We start from the raw sequence: 25,650 nt of genomic DNA, 5'->3' as shown, positions 1-25,650 counted from the left end.
GATAATGGCTCAATGGGAGATACATTAGGCAGATTGAACCTTTTCCATCACCAATAACCAATCAGGCTCCTTAAGCAGCATTTTAATGATTCCAGAGAATAATTAGTTCGATTGCTTACCTAACTAGTAAATAAACACGTCATCCTACATTAAGATAAACGATCAAACTACTACCCAAAAGTAACTACAGAAAGAGAAACTTGTCATTCATGTTACACAATAAACAACAAGGTCCTTAATTCTACTATGAGAAAGAACTCATCATGCAATGATTTGATCAAAAAGTAAAACTTATCAGACATTATCCTAAATCTTTGCTGTAGATATTTGGAATGTCTTAGACCATAAGACAGCCTGCAAGTCATTCGTTGATCTGAGCCGTCATGTGATTTACTAATAGAAACATGTAAACAACAGTGCAAGAGTGGGTCAAAGCCATGATTCCTTGTGGTCGGAACTACTAATAATGCATACAAAGCATGGATTGAACAAGAAAGTTCTCTACAGAATAAGAGCTAATAAAATGTCAAACAAGAACAAACATTTTAAAAGCCACTAACTATCTAGGATAATGGTTCCACAACATTACTGGAGGAAAAGGTGATCTTTGCAGAAAGAGATAAAGTATAACCCGAGACACAATCAGAACATTGCTTAGGAAGCAGGAAACAGCAAATTTGTGTTGTTCCTGCAGGAGAAAGAAGCAGTGCATCAACTGTTTGAACATTTACTTCAAATCGCCCAAATTATATAGCAAACAAACCAAACAGCATAAAACAATTAGATTAATGTTGATATACTAGAAAACAAATAATTAACCAACTCACAATTACCAGAAAATTTCTAAAATCCATCCATAAGTCGGACTGTATATTATTACATCTTCAAAGTTTGACTAGAATCAACTTAAGCCACAATTCCTGGTGCTGCATGCATAGAAAAATACAAACTTAAACTGCACAGATGAAACAGATGGCGTCTACTTTTTCCAGCTAAGCTATCAGACAGTATTTTCCAGGGTATTCAATTGTTAAAGATTTTACTCCTTATTTAGAAGGTATACTTAAAAAAATATCGAGTTACCAACTAGATTCCTAATATAGCAAGAAATACACAAACTTAGAACTGATTAAGGTTACATCTATCTTTCACCTCTAATTAGAGTGTTCAGTTTGACATATTTAAGCATTTGATGAGATGCTCAAAAATTAATAGTTCATCCTAGCTTATCATATTCTTAACTGATGTTCTTGTTTTCTCTTTCTAGGTATTAGTAATATTTCCCATTTTCCATCAGTGACAATTTTTAGTTTCTCCTTCCTAGTTTTGAAATGCACTGAACCTCTTGTCAGACACTAAGGAGTCCACATTCTGCAGCTCTTAGCTGCTGAGTGAATTCATGATTTTCCATTTACTTCCCATAAAACTTGTAGCATTTTACATTTGCTATGAGTCAGCATTTGCCAAAATTAATAAATAATGTTTTATTGTCTTTCTGTTTTTCACTAGAAGCCCAAAATGGTGAAGGATTTATTCCTGAATATTATCCCAAAGATTTAAGATTTATTCAAACAGAACACAGTTTGAAAAGTTGATATGGTAACAGCGATTCTGCTTGTTTAAATTGCAACTCCTTTCTCTGTTAGGACATATAGGATCATCATTCTTAACCAAGATGCGGCTTTGATCTTAAATGATTTTTAGTTTTTAGTTCATTCATCTTAGATGTCTAGAATTTGCATTTGACAACAACCCTTCTATTTATTTATTTATTTCTGGTATACACCTTACAATTCAATATTTGGAAATTGCCCTGCCTTTACATAATATGTGCAAAAGATAAACTGCTTGCGGTTTTGTCAACAAAACTCAACATGGCTCAATGGTAACTATAATACAGAAATACTCAAATATCCTGACGACCAAACCTAATCAAGTAAATATTTCTATTTCTAAAGAAAACAGAGGATAATTTAGGTAAAGTTGTGGTCAAAAACATTAAGTGCAAAATATTTCTGCTTTTATGCCTTCCACCAAAATGATGTTAGGCAAAAGGACTCTTAAAGTATCATCCCAAATCTGAACTGTTTATTTGACAGCTCAGATGTCATTATCTCTGAGAAAATATCAGACCAGCTTGGAGTTTCAGAAATCCATAGCCCTATCTGACATATAACAAGAACTGATACAGGTCAGTAACCTTCCTCTTGTCCACCTAACTGTCCATTTGTGTCATAAAATTGTACTTTCTATTGATTAGTGAAAATCAAGTAGTTGAAAACATTCTCAAGATAATGATGAGATAAGGAAACCTAATAGAGCAATGCATAAATGAGGGCACAAAATCTTGCGGATGCTAAAAGCAACATCCTCACCTTTTTCCATGTCATCAGCTATTGTAATCGCTAATCATAGTTAATAAATCATTCATAGGTTTTCCAGATATGCAAGCATGTGATAAATTTGCAAAGCAGTCATGGAAAACTTTCTTGAGTGCATTCAGCAGATTGTATAGCATGAGTTCAGACTAACTACTAATTACATATGCAACTACTAGATACTGACTATAAATATCTTCAATTCAAAAGGTAACGCCTGCCATCACAACCCACACAACTGTGGACAGCAGAATTCTTTTACCTAGTAACATTACTAAGTCATTGAGACTAGAATTTTCCCCACCATATTTTCCTGAAAATAGGAGGGACAGATCCCAGTCTTTTGTTCCATGGCAGGGATAAAACTATGAATTTGGCATGCACTTTTAAGTGATCACATAACATGCTAGAAGCATCAGCATGCCTAATCATCTTATGCAAGTTTCTTAGTTGACTATCCACCTTCTATTTATGGCAAAGTTGGTTATCAATCTTGGTAAAGCTCATTTCTATTAGTTCCAGATTACTTCTCCCTCATTTGGACTATTATATACTAAATGTATGTCCCCAAATCCTTTTAACGCATCCTCCTAAACTTACTATCAATTTCCTTTAATCAATAGCAATTATGCACTGCTGACACATCTCACCGATATTTATATCAACATCAAACATGTTCCATGAGATGCCAAACCAAAATACTAGAAAAACCTAGCAATAAACAAAAGGATCAACACAAATTCTTTAGACCTCCATGTTGGAAACTAGTTACAGCTACCAAGTACCAACAAATAATAGTCCCTCAGCTTAGTGATTTCAAATTAAATGGGGGCATAATATTGTCATTCAAATAAATTCAATGTGGCAATAAGATGGTGTATAAAAAATTGACACAAGATACCCACAAAATTCATGAGCTTCGAAAAAGATTTTGGCAAAATTCATTAGTACAAACATAAAAAGGTGCATTTTACAAGTCATCAATAGTGTGATAATGCAATTCTCAAATTCTCAGTGCACAGTGCTGTCTAATTATCCTCTAAATAATGCATAAAGTTACTGCTAACCCGGCTCTTAAATAGATACACCTGATTAACATAGTCATGCAGCATTGTTTTCTCTATATACTGAAGTCCACAACATAAAGGTTATATATTCATCCAAACAGTATGACCGAGATACAAGACATGCAATGGAGAAAGTCTACGAAGAATTTAAGACAAATAAAGAGAACAAGAAATGTTTGAATTAGAGCCAAAAGAGATGCCCTAAATTGACCTGAAAAGGAGTTGACCTCTTATTCAAAAATCAGATAAACAGGAAGCCACAGTAAGTTTACATGTCAATTAGCTACGTTGACTACATTGATGTGATGATTTGAATATATAAAAGAATAAGCAATGCATGCTAAGGCACTCATACCTGTACGAGCTGCATGATGCAGATGCAGAACAATATCAACCAGAAAGATCAAGCCTCGAAAGAAGAAAATTGTTGGCATTGAACATCAAGCTTGTTGAGTAGTTGCTTAATCGGACACATGGGAGAAAAATCATGAGTTAGGACTCCAACATTAGACTCTTGGCACTCTTTATCTGTCTCGCAATCGACAGGTTCCTTTTCTACTTTGATGGTCACACCAAATAACTGAATACACCCAGCAGGAATCTTCTTAGCTTGTTGGCAAGCTGGAGTTTTAACGGGCTCCATCACACAGTCCAAGATGCTTCCTTGGCTCAATGGGGATGAACTCTCTGAATGTGGTGTACTCCCAATATTCATTTTTGTCAACACATTATTGAGCTTTTCTTCCGTGTGAATGCCATACAGACTATAAGGGGCTATTTGATTCAAATCGACAGATGTGAAACTGGACAAATTGGATATAGAAATTGGTTCATGCCTGGCTCCCTGCATGCCAGCAGGAAATGTAGTGAAACTGAGCAGCGGATGAAATGGATTTACCATGGTACTGTTGCCTAGTCCTCTCATTGGAACGAGGGTGCAACCCTCTCCATCAGCAAGAAACTCTGAGCTCTGTAGGCCCTTGAGTTTCTTTGTAACAGGATACGGAGCTTGTATCTGAGGGATGGCACAGACTAATTCCACTTGCCAAGGACTTACATTTCTGACATTTTGCAGAACCTCTGGTTCATCCCAAATAACCTGACCGGGAAAAATGAACCAAGGTCATTATTAAGTATTAACATAGTTCAAGATAAATAATTGAGGCAATTTAATGGTTCTGTCTTTTCTCAGTAAAACATAATTTCCACAAGGAAGTTCAATGAGAGTGTGAACCAAGGAATCCCCTTGAAGTTGTTTTCATGATCTAAGAAGCATATATGAGTAATTTGTCTCGCTAAAAAAATTTATATCATAATAATTAACATTATGTATCATATAAAATAAAAGCAAAATATTTAGAGAAAACTGGAAACTTACTAATTTGTAGAGGCATAAGTGCTAGCATCAGTAATGGAGCCAACCAATGTCACAGGCCATGAGCCATAATATCTAGAATTGCTCCTCCCCAAGAACTTTATTACCATAAATATGTTTATTTCCACCAAATTAAAAAATGTTTAAATATTATAAACATATAAATAGGATTAAAGAAAATATTTCAGATATACTAGCTACATATGTACCACATAACACAACCTCCATCCTCAAACAACTCTGGCAGCATCACCTCACACAACTAATGTAAAATAGAAATGCTATGACAGATATGTCCTTCAAACTATTTGTGCATTCTTCCAATGCATGCTTACCGATAATATAAAAATATAAAATACAAGAGGATTGAAAAGTGAGTCAACAAGCCAACCAAGTAGGCTTTGTTAGTTTCATGAACTAAATTGATCAAATAAATCTGAAAACATATTATGAAAAGGGAAAAGACTATCAAATACTGGAACTATAATATAATGGGAAACTAAGTTACAGTTTCTCACAGGTAATAATGACTGACATATAGTTAAGCTTATTTTAGACTAGATTTTTAGTATATATGGAAAGAGTTGTTCAAAAAATAGAATCCATCTAAATCAAATCAAAGGCTACTAATATCTTGTCTGCTGTTAGAAGTTCCAACTGTCTTAAGTGACCAACCAATGCAATGTTCATGATACTTTAATCTTCACAATAAATATTGTCAATTGTTGTAACTTTAATTTTTTATGTCGTTAATACGTAACCTTTAAGTATCAAATTTCATCCCATATCTGGAATTTAAGGAGCCCAAACTATTCTTCTTATTGAATGTTAAAAGAAACATAGGAGAACTAAAAAGAAAACAAAAAGCTGGATTTCATTGCTGAAAATGCTACTCATGTATAAAGATAACAAGATAGTCATGATATCTAATTTAAAGGTGATGGCCAGACTTTCTTGATTATATTGCTAAATCAGATAAAGAAATTGGGGATACAGTAAATATTTCAATAGTAAAACATTAAAGACCAAGAAAAAAACAAGAGATGAGCCGTCCCTACAGTAGATTCATAGACACTATTAATGAGACAAACAGGACAACTCTCAACTTCAGTAAACCAACAACCAAGGTAATTAAGAAAAAATTATTTAATCAGACACTTATACAGCTAGCAAACAACCACCATAAAAGCTTATTGACTTTTGCAAATAATATCATCCCAGCAATAACATATAAACAGCATCAAAAGAATAGACAGCTCAAATGCATGTAAAGGCAATTGACATAACAAGATGAGAATAAACAACCTGAAGCATACGCCATGGAGACCGAGCCCACAGGACCCCCTCCCTGACTGCAATGCCGGACACCGTTCCCTGGAACCATGTCAACCTGGCCGAGTCCTCTGTTGCCATTGGCATCTTAACTCTCATCCCTACAGCCCATTCAATCCGGAGGGCAGCCTTCACCACCTCCTCTGCCACCACAAAATCCGGCGTACCAACAGTTGGGTAGTACAAAACCTCGAATGCGCGCCCCAAATCTGCCTCTCTAACTGCCTCCACCACTGTCGCTGGTGGCACCCGGCCTCTAACCTTCCTCGAGAACCCTTCTCCACTCGCCAAGCCATCATTGAGAGAAGGATTGTAAGCAAAGTTAGAAGCACTGAACCGGGCGGTGCGGCGGACCCCAATGAAGAGCTCGCCGGCATTGTTTTTTATGAAGACGACTGAATCTCCAGCGATAAGCTTCTTGGCGTTCACAAAGCGGCTCCAACCGGTGGTGAGCAGGTGGCGGCGCGGCGTCCCGCGGTAGATATGGCGGAACTCCCACCACTCCCCGTGGACGTCGCGAACCGAGATATTCTGCGCCGGGGGATCGGCGGCGAAGTTGAGCTGCGGCAAGACAGAGTCGGCGCAGAATCTCGGCATAGAAAACCCCCCGCCGTTGTTTGCGTCGCTTGGGGTCAGGATCTTTGCAAAGGAGACGATTCCTTCTCCGCCGGCGTCGTCTTCGTCGTCGTCCTCCAGCGGCGGAGGAGAAGGTGGAGGAGCGGAGAGGATGGGATGGAGAAAGATCTTGGAGAAGACCTCGTCGGTGTCGCGGTTGGCGAGATGGAGTAGGCCGGCGATGGAGCAAATGAAGAAGGGAGCCTTCCCGGAGCCGGTAGAGGAGAAGTCCGGCGGCGAGGAGGCCTGCTCCGCGTGTCCCTCTGGGAAGTAGAAGACGCGAGATCCGATGCGCGGAAGCCGCGCCGCCGGGCCGGCGCACGCCTTCCACACATGCGGATCAAGGGCTCTGTGCATTGGAGCAGGGTTAGGGTTAGGGTTCCGGCGAGATCCAGTATAAGGCAAGCAAGGGCTAGGGTTTCAAATACCCTCACCTCTCTCTCCCTTCTCCTCGAACCCCTAGTAGGGTTTGGGTTCGAGAATCGCATCCATGAAATGAGCAGAGAGAGAGATAGAGATAGAGAGAGAGAGAGTGGGCTGAGGTCGGAGAAGGGAGGGAGGGGGGGGGGGGAGAGGTTAAATAGAAGCAACTTTTGCCCCGGATGTTTGGAAGAAGTACGAAACTGCCACTATTCTTGTTTAAAAGATAGCTGAAATAGGGTAGGCCGAGACTTTTGAGTGTTTGTTTCTGTTAAACTGTTCATAATGTGAAACAAACTGAGACTGAAGGCAAAAACAACTCCCTAAGATCTTGGATTTTCCGTTCTAAAATAACTTTATTTATATAAAAGTATCCTCTAAAGTTTATATTTATATGTATATCTTTAAAAATTTTACTTTTAAATAGATCTGTCTTAAATAAAACCCTTATTTTCTAAAATTATTTTGTCAAATTAAGATTTCATTAATTTATAAAAAATAGAAATAAATTATTCTTATTTATTTTTAATGAGGGTATCTATGTATTTTCGTCTACAAACTTCATCTTAAAATTTTAATTTATAAAAATCAAAAAGATAATCTCGAAGGCAACAAATGCCAAAGTCATTAGTTTTTGAAGCCTATACATGAAATATAAACTTTACAAAGTACACACAGATAAAAGAATATAGAGGGGTATAAATGTAAAAAAAGAACCTTACAATCTCGGGCGTCGCATTATTTATTGTAAAAGAGACGAGGAGAGCTTTTATTGTTCTTATCCTTTCATCATCATTGTATTCATTGTGATGAGAATATAAATAATTTTATCCATAGAGGAAAGGCGCTAAGTTCCAAATATTTTCAATATCTACCAAATATAAGTATACAGGATGCCTTTGTAATAAATATGGACAGACGTGTTACATTGGCCTCGCTACAAATTTTGTTAAATAAATCTAGCTGTCTAAATACTAATTTAAATTGGATTTCGAAGGAAAAATAAGGTGATAAATGACAATCCTATAGAAGTGTTAAAATTATAACCTCTCCTCGGTTTCAGGGCCTTGCAACCAACTATTGACTCGCGCCTCCTCAATATAATTCTTAATAGATTTAAAAAATAAATACATATACATTCCATGTATATACTTAACGAGTATGATAATTAAATTTACTACTTATACCCGTATTTACATGAATCGGATCTGTTTCATCCTTGATACAGTTTAGCGAAACAACCTTCTTTAATTATGTTTCACTAATTATCACTAATTACTTTTATCACCCCATAAATAAGCTAATTTAAGGGTCTTAGGGAAACCGGGTACAATTGAAGGCGTAGATGTAATTAAGCTGAAAAAAAAAAGAACTTGCGAATTAGTCAATTCTATTGGAATTTGGACGCGTCCTCTCTATGTTTGACTACGAGAAGAGAATCAGATCCGTCCAAGAATTTGTCATCCTATTAAAGCTTTCAACGACATGTATATATATATATAGAGTGAGAGAGAGAGAAGGACAAAACAAGGAAACAAACAAAGGAGGAGCTTTTTGTTATTTGCTCCCATAAAGGTTACAAAATTGGGACAAGGAGAAAGGGGATTTGGCTTTTCATTGCGTGGGGTTTGGACTTCTTTCCAAACCCGTGTTGCACCGAAACCCGGGCCATGAGTACCCGTTGCACTTTGTCATTGGTGGAAGGGAAGTAAGATGAAAAAATTGGAAAATTTGCACCGAAAATAGATTTGGTTTCCATTTTGTCAACCAAGTCTACTATATGTTTTATTGCACGGCAAGGTTTTTTCTAATTTTTTATTAAGTAGTGAACGGGATTTTACACCAAAAATATACTTGTTTTCGATTTTGTAATTCAGGTATGTTTTCAGTTTCCTTTGCACCTAAGATTTAAACTCTATCTTACTTCCAACTTATCCTTTCTATACTTCAGTGTTTCGTTAAACGTGGCTGACAGAGAAAAAAATTATTATTATCTAAAGGTAATATGATGGATGTTGTACGAACGTAGATAGCTACTTCTTCTTTTTCTTCTTATTTTCTTCTTCTTATTCTATTATTTCACTTTGGGATTTGTCTTCATCATTTTATCCCCCTCTCGTTCATTTATTATATTCATAAGAATGAATCATCTATCTAACCGTAACGTGAGAATTTTATTTTACTATAATTGTATTGTTATTTTACACCATAAAAAGATATTTTTGCACTACGAGGGTGGTTATATTGTTTACAGAAATATAAATAGAAAATGTATTATTAGAGTTGAAGTCATAGTTTTTTGAAATAATGTGAATCCCTCTATGTGAGTTTGAAGTCGATTTGAAGTATATATTCCCTTTGAACAATCACAATATATTTCTCGATATCTTTGAAAATAGTGATGATATAAAGATGTATATGTTAGGTTCTATTTGTACTAATATAATTAATAAATTATATTTTAAAATATAATTTTTATTTATGTAAAGTGTCTAGATTTTATATATGAGTATATGCACAAGTTATAACAAGTGTTTATGGTGCGTACAAAAAGTCAAATATCTGGGTCATGTGATCTCAAGTGAAGGAGTAGCGGCCAACCCAAGTAAAATTGCTTCTATGCTCAATTGGCCATTTCTAAAGATCGTGCATGAGCTTCGAGGATTTCTCGAGTTGACGAGCTATTATTAGAGGTTCATTGCTAGGTACGGGAAGATAGCTTCACTCCTAACGGTGCTTTGAAGAAAGATGCATTTGAATAGAGCGATAAAAATACTACTACTTTTGAAGAACTAAAATTAACAATGACAATGGCACCAATTTTAGCGCTACTGGACTTCACCAAAGACTTTCTAGTTGAATGTGATGCATCGAGAGTTGGGATAGATGTTGTTCTTATGTAAGAAGACTAACCTATAGCATTCATAAACAAAGCCTTGTCTGAAAGATTATAGTAACTCTTGACATATGAGAGGAAAATGTTGGTTATTATCTGTGCTGTGGTCGAATGCTTGTGGTGGATAGAGTGCCATATATATATATATATATATAAAGTTATATGTACTAAAATAAGTTAGAGTTATTATAAAAAAGAATATTAGTTCAATGGGTGAAAAGTGAATAATATTACACTTTTGAACTATGACTTAGATATAATATGAAACTAAGACATTTGATCTATCATAGCCTCTATAAAAAAATTACACCATTAGTAAATAATTTAATTTCACAAAATTAATTTCTGCCCACATATAATTGTTTTTGATTTTTTTCCATAATATTTTGGTGTATAACAAGAGCTTTCAAGAGCATTTGGAACATCTTCATGAGGTGTTGACATCATAGGCGAACAATTTGCTAAGGGAGAAGATGTCTAAATGTTTATGATGTGAGCAAAAGTTGGAGTAGTTAGGGCATATAATCTTAGCTAAAGGTCTAGCGATTGATTCAAGCAAGGTGAAGAGCATAAACGAGTAGCCAATTCAAAGGACTGTGCGCGAATTGCATAGGGTCCTATGATTGATGAGTTACCATCCTTTTGAGGAAGGATTCATTTATGTGGAGCGACAAGGCTACGGTGGCATTTAGAATTGAAGGATGTTATGATTATGACACTAATTTTGGCACTATTAGATTTCACCAAGGATTTTATTGTTGAATGCAATGCTTCGCGGGTGGGTATAAGTACTATTCTAATGCACTTATACCTACACTAGCCAAGCAGTGATGGGTGACAAAGCTCTTGGATATGACTATGAGTTACAATATAAAAAGGGGTCAAAGAATAGGACTATGGATGCCTTATCATACCAACCGATCGGAGAAGAGTTTGCAATCATTTCCATGCCAACCTTTACCTTCCTCGAGCAGATGAAGAGGGCAGGTATCTTGACCCATGTGTGGAGGGTTGTTGTAGGAAATCAAAGATGAATTGGAGAGTTTGACACCTACTCAGTGCTTGAAGGTCAGAAGGAAAAGAATGATAAAATTTGAACAAGAGCCTCGATGAATGACAATATTAACTCTAATTGTTCTAAAGTAGATTCAATCCAAATCATAATCTAATATAATAGAATACAAATGTACAATATAAGTACAATTCAATTCCCTCGTAAGCTCTCTCACTTCACCTTAATTTTAGCTTATTTTATCTTTGCTCTGAAATATCTCTTTATGATATCTTAATTTGCTATCAAGTATAATATATCTAAGGGTTAAAAAATAAGGAGAATCATGATCTAAGGTGATTAGTGAATATACCTCACTCGAACCAATAATGCCTAATAGAGAATAAATCATATATTAGTTAAATAAATAAAATAAAAATATAATGTCATTAATACGCATGTTAAATATATTCTTAATAATGTATAAATATATAATAAGCATAATGTTATACATGAACATGTAAATATATCATCAACATTATGTATATATCATGTTATATAATCATACTATAATTTTCTCAAATATAATAATATATGATGTATGACAACCATAATTATGCTATAACAATTTTAAATACAACCATATATGATGCATAATAATGTTAAGCTCTGATACCAAATTGATAGGCTCTAATACTAAATTGATAGGCTCTGATACCACTTTGATAAGCTCTGAAGTGTATCAGCCCACCACGCTTCCCCCACCTTACCCTCAAGATGAAAAGTTAGGAAAACCTCTAAGATATCAATCTCTAACTCTCATGTTGCCTCATCAGATGGCTTGCCAAGCCACTCAACTAGAATCTCCATCTCCAACCTGGTACCATATCGTCGGCGGCGTCTAGCAAGTACTCGAACTGGCTCTACGATCTCTATCTCCTCCAATGGCTTCGGTAGAACCGTTCCAACAATCTCATGGTCTCCAATGCACTCTCTCAACAATGAAACATGAAAGACAGGATGCACTCTCGACTCCTCTGGCTGCTCCAAACAATATGCAACCGGACCAATACGCTCCAATACCTGAAACGGACCAAAGTAGTAATGTGCTAACTTTTGATTACGTATCGGACATAAGGTCACCTGTCGATACAACTGTACCCTCACAAACACCCAACTACCGATGTCAAACTCCTACTCCCTATGGCTACGATCATAAACTTGCTTCATGCGATTTTGAGCAAGTTTAAGATGAGCACACAACCTCCTCAATGTGGCGTCCCTATCCATCAACGCTAAGTCCACCTCCATCCGATCTGTAGATGTCACTGGATCATAAGTGCGTAACGTTGGAGTCGTGTGTTCATACACCACCTCAAATAGAGTCATGACAATGCTACTATAGTAGGCGGTGTTATAAGACCACTCCGCACATGATAAGAACTCCAACCATCGTCTCGATATCTCTCTCACAAAGCACCTCAAATATTGCTCAATGCCTCGATTAACCACTTCGGTTTGGCCGTTTGTCTATGAATGGTAGGCTGAATTGAAATTAAATCGAATCCCTTGCAATCTGAAAAACTCCGTCCAAAAGTCACTCATAAATACACGATCACGATCTGAGATAATCGTGCGTGGCATGCCATGTAACCGAGCAACATCTCTAACAAAAATTTCAGTCATCAACTTGGCTGAAAACGGATATGACAATGCCGAAAAGTGCGCATACTTGCTCAATCTGTTAACCACCACAAAGATTACAAAATAATCATGTACCAGTGGAAGACCCTCTATGAAATCCATAGAAATGTCTTCCCAAACATGGTCCAATATAGGTAAAGGCTGTCGTAATCTGGCCAATTTCAATATGGTTGCCTTAGCCCTTTAACAAACTTCGCAAGTACGAACAAAACTCCTCACATCCCGCCTCAATCCTAGCCACGTGCAACTCTGAGATATCCTCCTATAAGTCCTCAAGAGACCCTCATGACCAGCCTCTAGAGTTTGGTGGAAGTGCTCCAATAATTTCTGCTGCAATCTATCATTTGCAGGCACCCAAATGCATCTGCAGTCAACAAGGAAACCACCTCGATTCTCCAACTTTGGATGGTGCTCCGGATCATCCATCACCTCCTACAACAATCTCATAACATCTGGGTCAGATGTACATGCATACCTCAACTCGTCAAGGAAGAAAAAGGTAGGAGAAGAATAGGCTACAAGCTCGGCGGTATCGGGTTGGCGCGATAGTGCATCCGCCGCTCTATTTTTCGTTCCCTTCTTGTATTGCATATCATAATCATACCCCCACAATTTTGTGACCTATCTCTGCTGTGCCGGAGTGTGTATACGTTGTCCTATAAAATATGGAAGACTCCTTTGATAGGTTCATATAATGAATCATCTACCGATCAAATAAGGCATTTAGTTTGTCACTACATACCGAATTGCCAACATCTCTCTCTCATAAGTCGATAATTGCTGAGATTTTTGTGATAAAGCCTTGCTAAGATAGGCAATGGGACGTCCTCCTTGCATTAGTAAAGCTCCTATGCCAACATCCGATGCATCACATTCCACAATGAACTCTTTGGTGAAGTCCGGTAATGCTAGAACGGGTGCCGTCATCATTGCTGTTTTTAATTTTTCAAAGGCTAAAGTGGCTTCATCCGTCCATCTAAAAGAATCCTTCTTCAACAAAGAAGTTAGAGGAGCAACGATCTTGCCATATCCGACGATGAAGCGTCGATAATATCCGATCAGCCCCAAAAATCCTCTCAATCCGGTGGTAGTAGTAGGAATAGGCCAAGTAGTCATATATGCAACCTTTTGAGGATTCGCCGCTACACCATCCGATGAAATAATGTGGCCTAAATACTCCACTTGTGGTACTCTCCATAGGCAGTTTGACTTCTTGATCTTTAATTGGTTTTGCTTTAATAAATCCAGCACATCCTCCAAATGCCGTCAATGCTCTAATTTAGTCCTGCTATACACTAAAATATCGTCAAAAAAGATTAAGACATACATTCGCAAGAGAGGCCAAAATATATCATTCATAAGGCCTTGAAATGTAGCTGGAGCATTGGTGAGACCAAAAGGCATCAGTCGAAACTTGTAATGCCCGTTCGGAGTCCAAAATGTAGTTTTGTGCACATCCACCAAGTGAACTCTAATTTGATGATACCTGGCCCTCAAGTCAAGCTTATTAAATATAGTTGCCCTTGCAAGCACATCCAGCAACTCCTTGATAACCGAAATGGGATACCGGTCCTTGACGGTAATAGCATTTAGTACCTAATAGTCGACACAAAAATACCATGTCCCGTCCTTTTTTCGCACCAATAACACGGGGGATGAGTATGAGCTATTACTTGGTTGAATAAGACCTTGCTCCAACATCTCGTCTACCATCTTTGAGATAACTTCTTTTTGCACATGTGGATACCGATATGGCCTCACGTTCGTCGGTATAGCCCCAAGTACAATCTCTATGCGATGGTCTACTGCTCTTCTCGGTGGAACTCCTATGGCTCCTCAAACAGTCCAGAAAAATTATCTAATAAATTAGACAATTGAATGGTAGTACCTAAACTCATTTGAGGCTCATCTCATACTAGTCCTAACTAAAGAAGATAGATCAAATCATATGCACAAGGCAGCTCCACCATAAGTTACATCGCAGGAATTGGCGAAGACCGAACGCCATCAAGCCGCACATCTTTATTTCCTTATTTAAATTTCATCCACATGCTCCGAAAATCAAATATGACGGGTCCCAAGCTTTGTAACCACTTAGTACCAAGGATAATGTTCGCTCCTCGTAGCGCCAACGGATACAAGTCCACAATGATGTTGTGTCCTTACACCCGTATATCGACTCGGCGACACAAGTTCTCCACCTTAAGCTTCGTGCTGTCTCCAATAGCAACACCAAATCCCATGGTCGGTTCGGCATCCAAACTCAATCTCCGCACTAACCACTCGTCTAGAAAGTTATGTGTACTCCCCAAATATGCATGCATTGATATTTTAGCTTGGATATCTTCTCCTACACCCTTCTGAACGGTCTCCTCATGGACCTCCTCTAGACACTCTCCATCATCAACAACCTCATCTTCATAGTGCCAATCCTCTTCATCGACGAAGCGCACCGGTGCCGCATGCCTCTTGGGTTCCACCACCGTCGATCTTGGGTTTTGCAATGGAGGTGGGGAATAATGTGTAGGCATAGGTAAGAGGGGATCATTGATACTCACATGACGCACCTAGACCTGTGGGGTATCAGATCGATGAGGTTCCACCGCTGGTCCTTCTTGAAACTCCGATCGCTGTCGAGGAGATAACGAATCAAGTCGGTTCATGACATATTCCTTGAAATCATTATAATTCTTTTGAATTGAGTCAACTCTATGCATCAATGTATGTAGCATGCCCCTAAGTTCATCCATATTCGCACTCATGGACATTGGTTGACTCGGTCCAGCCGTGGTCGCTCCAAAGGAATCGGCCTCACGGTTAGGGTCATCGTGGATTGAGTCCTCCCTTGTTGGTGTGCTCTTTATAGGTCTCCTTATTGATGTCATCTTTCTTATTTCAACCATTAATGGAGGTCTGAAGTTCGCCTGCTCTGATACCACTTTGTTAAGCTCTAATACCAAATTGATAGGCCATGATACCACTTTGATAAGCTCTGATACCAATTTGATAGGCCATGATACCACTTTGATAAACTCTAATACCAATTTGATAGACTTTGATACCAATGGATAAGATCTGGAACCAAAGATAGGCTATGCAACGATTCCTTCAAGATTTGGATGTATTATAGGAATCAGTCCACGCAATAGTGGGCAAATATTCATCAGGTATTCTCCGGTAGTCATAAAATTACGAAACTAATTGGGTTAGATCTGTAACTTTCTGATCTACAATATTTGTATTTATGCCCTTTGCAAATTCGAACTGTAATAGGGACGAAAATATAAAATAACATGGGTGATGGTGGTGGTGATGGGTGGAGTGGATGTTAGGGTTATGGATAGATATGGAGGTGAAGGTGAATGGTGGATGTGATTAAGAGAAGTAGACGAAGGGAACAAAGTGATCGAGATCCCAAAGAAGATGGATGGCTCGACAGTCGAGGAAGATTAAAAGTTAGGAGAAACCTTGCCAGTAGAGGCGGAAGGATGGTGAAGAAGGAGGAGGGAGAAGTCTAGAGAGAAGATAGGAGGCAAAAAATCAATAATTTAATTCCATAATGAAGTTGGCTGCCATCCACATATTTATAGAGGCTAGCCAATAAGTCCTAAAACAATATGAAACCCTAATTCTAGAGGATTCCTGTTGATCGCGTTCGAACGCACTAAAAGACGTTCTCTGTATGTGAGAATGCGATGCAGGCATTCGAACGCGGGTGTTCGAACTCGCCTGACCGCATTCGAACGCACAATATGCATTCTCTATATTTGCGAACCTAATGTAGGCATTCGCAAGGGCGTTCGAACACGATCCCTCCTGCGTTTGAACGCAACCTATAGAAATTTTATTTTAATAAAAATAAACTCCTAATACAATAAGAAAAGATCCTAACTAAGTGTATCAAATAACTATTTGATATTCATGTACATCATAATATAATAGAATCAATACATTTCTTAATGTCAATATCTTAATTATCAATGTCATAATCATACTAAACCAATGCACCCAACCCACATCTAATACCCCATCTTACAATCTTACCCGAAAGGTCAATCATACTTTGTTAGTTATATGAAGGGATAATTCTCTTTTCACCCCATAAATTATCACTTATTCAATGACCTCCTGAACTCTTTTTTGGGACACATTGACCTTCTGAACTATCAGAAATACCTTACTCCCTTGATGTCGTTGATGAAATTAGTAAATTGACCAAATTACCCCTCCACTTATAATGGTAGAACAGTTTAGTGGCTTAGCTAATATTATTTTTGTTGGAATTCTTTCATTGCCCCCACCGATGTTAGAGAGAGAAAAGGAGGAGGTTCCAAGCCTTCACTCTTCATTGTTTATTTGTCCCTCCATGTTCTGAAGCACCTACATTTTTCTACTCTTCGCATTTGCCCTCTATTGTTGAAGAGCTTGCCAAAAGGAGTAGTCTTGATGGAGTAACTCAAATCCTAGAGGGGAGGAAACAAAGGTTTGGAAAGCTATTGGCTTTCTTTTGTTTTGAGTTATCTCCTTCTAGTTTGGTTTTTATAAGGTCGTCTTATGTGGGTTGGCGAGTGGGGATTGGGAGCTCCATTGGAGTGCTCTAATGGTGGAAGAGAAAGTTTAGAGCCAACGTTATTAAGAGAAAAAAAAAAGCCTTTGAGGTCTATATGATTGATTTGAGAAGATGGAATCGTGTCAATTTTCATTTGACAATCTAAGAGTAGATGGAAGAAAGGGTCTATATGAAGAGATAGCTTGAAGAACGAAAGGAGAGTTTTTTTAATGGATGTGAGAGATTGGAAAGATTAGAGAAGGGGTGAGATGCTGCAGAAATTTGGAGAAGATAATGAGATCTAAAAGTATTTTCATCATCATAAAAGCCTCTCTTAAGTTGCACATGACTTCCACATGCATATAAGGGTATTATCATTGTATTGTTGTCACATGACCATTATATAACAACTTATGGATGGAAATAGATAATAGATCCTAATGAAGCGATCAAGTGTGGTATCTCCAATACTTTAGGGGGTTATTATTTATGAAAATAAATTTAGGGGGTCATTGTGAAAAATGGTGCTTATTCAGAAAGTGAAAAGGAAATTATCCCTTATAAAAATGAGAAATTTGTATATAACACCTTACCTTTTAGCTAAATTTGCATTTACACCCTACGTTTTTACTATTTGCAAATCGAGCCCTATGATTCAATTAATATTTGCAGAAAACACCGTGTGTTAGAGTTTGACTAACACCATTTGGGCAGATGGGAATATTCCATAAAATTTACAATTAATTTTATTAAATGACAAAAATACCCTTATACTTCTTTTTACTCCCTATTTCTACTTCTCTCTTCCTCTCTTTTAGGGCAGAACCTTATAGCTTCTTCCGATCAAGAAAAGGTAGGATTTTCTCTTCTAACAACTCTCTTTTCTCCTCCTCTATCTTGGGTTTGATATTTTCTTTAGATTTAGCTTTAGATTTAAGAAATGGCATAGCTTCGATTTTTGGAAATGGCACAACTTGGGTTTTAGTTTTTACAATAATTTCACTAACCAAATCCTGAACCTACATCCTATTCGAAATGTTAATATAACACCCACAACCCTAAACACGTGCATGGCACGAGTCCACATGGCATGTGCATAGCACCTCACTATTTGGTTAGTTACTAACAATCAAATAAATCTGTATCAATATCAAAAATTTATCAATAATATCTAAACTAATAATAACACGGATAACCCTACTTGGGCCCCACATAGGCCACAACACATCATCAAGAGCTTTTCACCATAAATATACACAATGGTGGTATATACATAATTATTCAAGTACAAAGTCACATACTAGAATATAAGATAAGGATAAAGACACATTTTGGAGGATGTCCATTAATACATCAAATAAAATAACATATCTAGCGCATAATACTCACCACACACTACTCTTCACCCACCAGCAAGATCTCTAAGGGAGTATCCTGCTCCACTTATTGACTTGAGTTTTTTGGAAAGGAGAAAACAAAGAGAGTCATGAGCTAAAAACTCAGTGAATAGACCTTATCCCGAATCAATGAAGTCAAACAAAGAGTAAATCATGTACTGGATAATATGAATAAAAAAGAACATCATGTTATGAATGAAAGTATGAATGTAACCTCAATAATATATAATTAAAATATAGATAACATGTCATAACTGATAAAAATATATAATCATCTACAATAATTAAACAAATCTCCATGTTATAGTATCATCATAACTCTCTCAAATATGACACATGATGCATGCCGTTTATGATCATGCTATGATATCAAATGTAACCATATATGATGTAAATTGATCATTTGATAATCATGTATTCAGATGAGAATAAAATCATACACAGTTCTCAACATCTCAGTCATCAATATCATCTTTATATGTCATCATCATACTAGACCACAGTGCACATTCAACACTCCGTACCTGGTCTCAACATCATGCCTGAAGGCTCAGAGCATACTCTACCATCCGCAAAGAGTATCTCAAATATAATCATACAATGCCATCCGCTAAGGGTATTAACATCCATCCAGACCAGACACTCTCCTAGCTGATAGAAATCTCATGAGAATAACTCACCACATATGCCCTAGCAAACGGCATGTGTCCGAATGTTTGCTGCGCACATAGACTAACATCGGACGTAAGGCCAACAGGATCGCAACTATGTCGAGCGATCAATCATCCACCAAGCGCGTCCTAATCCTTACGCCCACTCGGGTATCCTCACACTTTCTATCAATTATCCTATCAATCATATTTCATGCTTTCCTTCTAAATGATAGATCATATGCATATATCCAGTATAATAACAAGTCAATGCATAATAAGCATTTAGGTGGAATAGGAATCAAGAGAAAAATAATGCAATATAGTCTCCAATCATGTAGTCAACACATGCATACTCATGCTAATCTATTACATGCATACTCGTGCTACGACAACGATCAAGTCTCGATAGCTAACTCCACGGGGTCTTGAATAGGGGGGTTGGAATCTAAAATTATTTAAGTAGTATGATGTTAGCCGTTTATCCCATTGAGATTTCATTAGTGCAAAATATAATAAATTATTTGATTTTATTAAATAACTTGATATACATTATATATATATATAATTAAGATGTCCTTATTCTAATTATATATATTAAGCATAATAATTAACCTCTTTAAGCATAAAAGAATCAGATATTTAATACTATAATTAAAATATATGTACATAAAATAACTAACTATAATTCAATTATTTGGCAATTACTACTTTTACTTAACTAGTTACTAATCATACATATAATAATCATTATCCATAAATATAAAATAATTATTTGAGCTCAGCATTTTATTGCATAGAAAATAATATATAATAATAATGTGCTAGAAACACATTGCATATTCAAATATATTAAATATATGCATGTATAAGCATACATAAACATTAATAGAAACTTATATAATTTAATTATTTTTAATTAAACTAACTATATAAAATATAAGATTATTATCAATATGATTACATGTAGTAATCTAATAAATAATGGCTAAACTATATATAATCATATGCAAGTGTTTATAACTATAATTAATAAATTATTATACTAAAATACTTAGCTAATACTTATACTAGTGAGTGCAAATTATCAAAATAATATATCATCTAGATAAACTGATTTACCTAAATTTTAGAAATTAAATCATATAATTAATGTAACAAATTAAAAGGGAGTAATTCCCTTGTCATAGTGCTGGGCTCGTCATTGTCTGCTATAGTGCTGGGCTGAGCCCAGCATTGTTGCAAAGGGGAATAGCTGAGGAAGAAGAAAAAGAAGAAAGAAGAAGTATAAGGAGAAGAAGAAAGAAGGAAAAGAAGAAGAAGAAAAAGAGAAGAGAAGAGAAGAAGGAGAAGGGAGGAGGGAGCTGAGCCCGAGCTCAAGGCAAGAAGGAGAGAGGGAGAGGAAGAAAAGGAAAGAGAGAGGGAGTGAGAGATCTCACCAGCGGCAGCGGCTCTAGGGAAGGTGTCGGTAATGAGGAGAGAAAGAAAGGAGTGCGAGAGAGAATAGAGAGAGAGTAGAGCGAGAGGGTGGCCGAGAGAGAGAGAGAGAGAGAGAGAGAGAGAGAGAGAGAGAGAGAGGCAGTGGAGGGGAAAAGGGTGGCGGTGTCGGGGCCCGCCATGGCCAGCTGGCCGCAGCCGGTTGGCTGCGGTAGCGGCGGTGGGCGTGTGGCACCTCACCATGCAAGCTGGGCACGAGGCCACCTCTTTCTTTTAACCCTACTTGGGTTATTACATTTAAAGTATGGATTTCAGAAATAACATAGCTATTAGCTAATTAATGAGCTCAAATTTACTTTTTATGTAGTTCCCAAGAGGATTAATGTCATCATCAATGAGCTCAAATTTGAGTTGCAATGATGTGGGCGAAAATTTTAGTTGGCCTTGTTGTAGGGGTGTTTGCAAAATTTGAGTTTCTAATACGAAGAATAACAAAATTAGAAGATTTTACTCTTGCCGTGGACATAAGGTATGATTTGCTATTTAATTGATATTCTACTAGTGTTTGATTGAAGTATTAACAGTCTCAATGCAGGATGATCGTTGCGATTATTTCGCATGGTGCGACGATGTCAATTTTTGCCCAATAGATCTGAAATACCAGCTAACTAGAATTGAGTTGAAGATGGATATGATAGAGAAGAAGATGAGATTGCTCTTTATATGCATTTGCCTTGGTGTAATAGTATTAAGTGTATATGTGGCAATCTTAGTGTAAATAATTGATGAATGATGTATCAATGACAATCTTAGTGAAATCATTTGATGATTGTGTTATGTATTAATTTGAAAACTTTGTGTTTTGAATAAAATTGATAAATTGATAGTAGTAGTTGTTGTAAAATTAACTATTGATAGTAGTTGCATGCAAAAACTTGAACTAAACAATTACTATTAAAACTAAACTAAACATATAAAACTAAACTGAACTTTACAAAACTTGAACTTTACAACAACTGTACAAAACTAAGTTTATAACAACTAAATATACAACAACTAAACATACAACAATCTAGATTTACAGATTATCCACATTTACAATAACTAAACATACAAAACTAAGCTAAACTTTACAATTACTAAATCTGAACTTTACAACAACTATACAAAGTTAAGTTTATAACAACCTATATTTACAAATTATCCACATTTACAATAACTAAATATACAAAATTAAACTAAATTTTACAACAACTAAATTTGAACTTTATAACAACTATACAAAGCTAAGTTTATAATAACCTAAATTTACAGATTATCCATATTTACAACTAAACATATACAATTTGTAACAAACCAGGCTTCTAATACTATAAAAATTACACAACTTATTATGCTAAAAGCTATTATAATTTGGTACAAAGCTTCTGATACAATTACACTAAAAGATCCAAAATATTAACACAAAGTTTTAGTACAATTACATAATGGTTGAACTAAATAGTAACTCCAAGTTTAAATTACAAAAATGATTGAATAGTAACTCCAAGTTTAAATTACAAAATGAGTAAATAATAACTCTAAAAATCTAGCAGCTAAGAACCACAACAATACTAGTGACCTGCATAAAAAAAAGACAAGATAAGTATAGTTTCTACTTTGTGAGACATGAGTAATTATTGAGGCATGCGCATTCTAAAATAAGCAATATTTAATAGTACCTATTGGGTACTATGTGCAAAATCATGCATAGCTCTAGTGATTGAATTACTCCTTGTTCTCATAGCTATGGATGACTCCAATTTAGTAGCTGAAGTTTTCCTTGTACCTCTCTTTCTACTCTGTCTAATATTGATATTTGTAGAATTTTCAGCTATTTGCCCTCGCTCTTGCCCTTGTTCTATTGGCTCCTTACAACTTCACTTGTTGTGGCTTTTCCTACCACAGCGTCCACAAATTTTGACTGGCTTCATCACCCCATTTGGCATCCGCTCCTCATTAACACCTCTTATCCTCTCTTTTTTTGGTCTTCCCCTAGGTTGACCTCTCTTAGGAGCATTGACAATTAAATCATCTGTGGGTCTTTTTCAATACTTTTTATCTAGCAATGCTGCTATTTTTCCTTCATAAGTTAGCCTATATCTTTCAATAGCGAAATAATCATTGACATAGTCAGCCACATTTTGACAAAAAGATAGATTGACTGCAGCAGCATGAATACAAGGAAACTCACATAATTGCCACCTTCTACAAGAGCATATTTGTTCATCCAATTTAACGATGCATCTCTCATTTGCCTCTTGCACTTCTGCTTCCTCATTTCCAGATCGAAAGATGCTACCAATACCACCAGCCTCTTTACTCACCCATTGAACATATTTAGCTAATACTAGTGTTAGTTTGCCCTGCCACATCTCAGCAATACTTTCGTGGTGGTCTATCTTAACCATTAGTTTTTGTCTAATACTGTCTATAAGATCAATATATGACTTCGCTCGATCCTCTAAAATAAACTTATTTAATGACTCTGCACCGCAATTAGTATAGTAGTGGAGTTTGGCACCCTCTTGATACTTGCTCCTTGTTCAAATCTACAATAAAATGAAGAGGTTAGATACATCATAATAGTGACTGAAGCAAACTTCTGAAAAGGTTAATACATCATAATAGTAATAAAACAATGTCAATACATCACTAAACTTTGGTTTCACATGCAACATATCTTCTCATTTTGAGCTTTCACCCAATCTCTAGTTGGTTAGAATAAATCTTCTAGTGATTTCATGTAATCCTCCCAAACTGGAGAGACATAAGCTTTAGCAGCCTCACACATAGGCTTCTTGTACATCTTACCAGTGAACTTTCGCCTAAAATTCTCATAAAAATGTTTAAAATACACTCTATGATCCAATCCTGGAAACATCCCACCGATAGCAACATCTAATCTTTCTACTACCTTCTTTCAAGCACTCCAAAAACCACCTACATGTATACCTATTTTCAACATTTACTACTGCAAATGCCATTGGAAATATCCCATAGTTTGCATCCCATGCTGTTGCAACCAATAAATCACCAAAATACTTTTCCTTTAAGTGGCAACCATCAAGTCCAAGATATGGCCTACAACCTGCCTTAAACCCATCTGAACATGCCTTAAAACACACAAAAAATTTGACAAATGATCCGTCTAAATTATCAACATGAAGTTTGATTATACTACTTGGGTTTCTCTTATTTAACTCTTTTTGTAGTGCAGGAAAAAATTGAAATGATTTTTCTATATTTCCATATATTTTCTCCAAAGCTATCTCTCTTCCTCTCCATACTTTCCATTCCAATACCCGAGCTCAACTTGATATGCATCCTTTAAACGAGCCTTGATAACTTTAGTAGAAATGTCTGGCTCAATCCTAATCTAATCAATTTTCTTGTTACATATCCAACTAGCTTTGACCATCTTATTTCCACAAATATTGATAGCCTCACATGTATGCTCCCCTTTCATTATTTTCACCTGGATTAGTGTGCTACCATGTACAGTTGAAGCATGCAATCTCCAAGAACACTCTTCTTTGGCACATTTAACAGTTACCGTATGCTTCTCATTATGAAGATTATGAAGACAGATCGTCTAAAAATGGTATTTGATTGCATAGTCTCTAAGGGCATCCCTAAATATGTAAACATTGTCAAACATGCTCCCTACTACAAGTGATGAATCCTCCGCCTCTCACTCATATGTGTGGATTCTAAATTGTTCAACATCATCCTTAGAAGATAAAATATTATCAACTTCTTCCTCATTTATACCAGCATCTTCATCACTATCACTACTAGTAGAGCATTTTGAAGCACTTGTGAGAAATTTAACATCATCTCCCAAAATATCTGCAATATCTATTTCTCCAATATTATCTTCAACATTATCTTCAGCATCATCTCCAACATCATCTAGAGATATATTTGGATTGTCTGCCACTGATTTTGAAGGTCCTTCTCCCAAGGCTTTTGATGAATTTGTGCCACGAATCTCAGTACCAACTATAAACATATCAATATTGAAAAAACCCCTAGACACACGTATGTATCTAAATACTAGGCAATGATATCACTCGTTCGCTTAAGTAAAAGTCCGTAGAAATATTAAGAACGAAAGTAGAGATGAACGCCAAGATTTTAACGTGGAAAAACCCAAACGGGAAAAAAACCACGGATCCAAACTCGGATCAAAACCAATCACTAGAATAGTAGCAGTTACAAGACTGACTCTCAAAACAACCCGTCGATCCAAACGACTTTGTTCCTCTCAGTCTTGCTCGCTAGAACCCACGATTCACCGCTTCTCGTGATTAAAGTCCAATCTCAGTAACCCTCGAGATTGATCTTTCGTCTAGATAACCCTTAAGACGAAAGATTAACTTTTGTAGATGAGTGGAACCTTATTAGTTGAAGAACCGATGTAGCCTCAAGAAGTCTCCTTCAATAATGCTTCTTCAACCACCCTAGAGATAGGGTTTCACAATCCTTATATATGATCTCTAAGATAGAGCCAAATCCAAATCTTATCCGTACTCACGATCTTCAAGATAGAGCCAAATCCAAATCTTATCTGTACTCACGATCTTCAAGATAGAGCCAAATCCAAATCTTATCCGTACTCACGATCTTCAAGATAGAGCCAAATCCAAATCTTATCCGTACTCACGATCTTCAAGATAGAGCCAAATCCTAATCTTATCCATACTCACGAAAGTCCAATATTCTTAAACTTTGTTGGTGCGTTCGAACGGGCTCGAGTGCGTTCGAACGCGACAGCTTGAATTCTTCAGGTTGCGT

At 36.6% G+C, this 25,650-nt stretch overlaps 1 protein-coding gene across 1 annotated transcript; it reads right to left on the bottom strand.

The window, feature by feature from the left end:
- Positions 1-445: 445 nt before the first annotated feature.
- On the bottom strand, positions 446-7,316 carry LOC140795535 (auxin response factor 17-like). Its single transcript, XM_073148168.1, has 3 exons — positions 6,126-7,316; positions 3,801-4,544; positions 446-688 (listed from the first exon to the last, which is right to left on the bottom strand). Exons 1-2 carry the CDS (start codon positions 7,122-7,124, stop codon positions 3,849-3,851), a joined length of 1,695 nt encoding a protein of 564 aa, XP_073004269.1. The 5' UTR covers positions 7,125-7,316; the 3' UTR covers positions 446-688; positions 3,801-3,848.
- Between the last annotated feature and the right edge of the window lie 18,334 nt (positions 7,317-25,650).

Source organism: Typha latifolia, chromosome 9 (assembly GCF_019914945.1).
Source record: "Typha latifolia isolate L0001 chromosome 9, TyphaL0001v2, whole genome shotgun sequence".
NCBI classification, from domain to species: Eukaryota; Viridiplantae; Streptophyta; class Magnoliopsida; order Poales; family Typhaceae; genus Typha; species Typha latifolia.
The sequence above is the reverse complement of the archived record's forward strand: the minus strand, read 5'-3'. Positions and strand labels throughout refer to the sequence as shown.

What these genes read in the sequence shown, in the direction of transcription:
- LOC140795535 (XM_073148168.1), bottom strand. Translation starts at nt 7,124, where the DNA reads ATGCACAGAGCCCTTGATCCGCATGTGTGGAAGGCGTGCGCCGGCCCG. An exon ending in CTCCATGGCGTATGCTTCAG is followed by an intron (nt 4,545 to 6,125) that starts GTTGTTTATTCT and finishes TTTCCCGGTCAG; the next exon opens with GTTATTTGGGATGAACCAGA.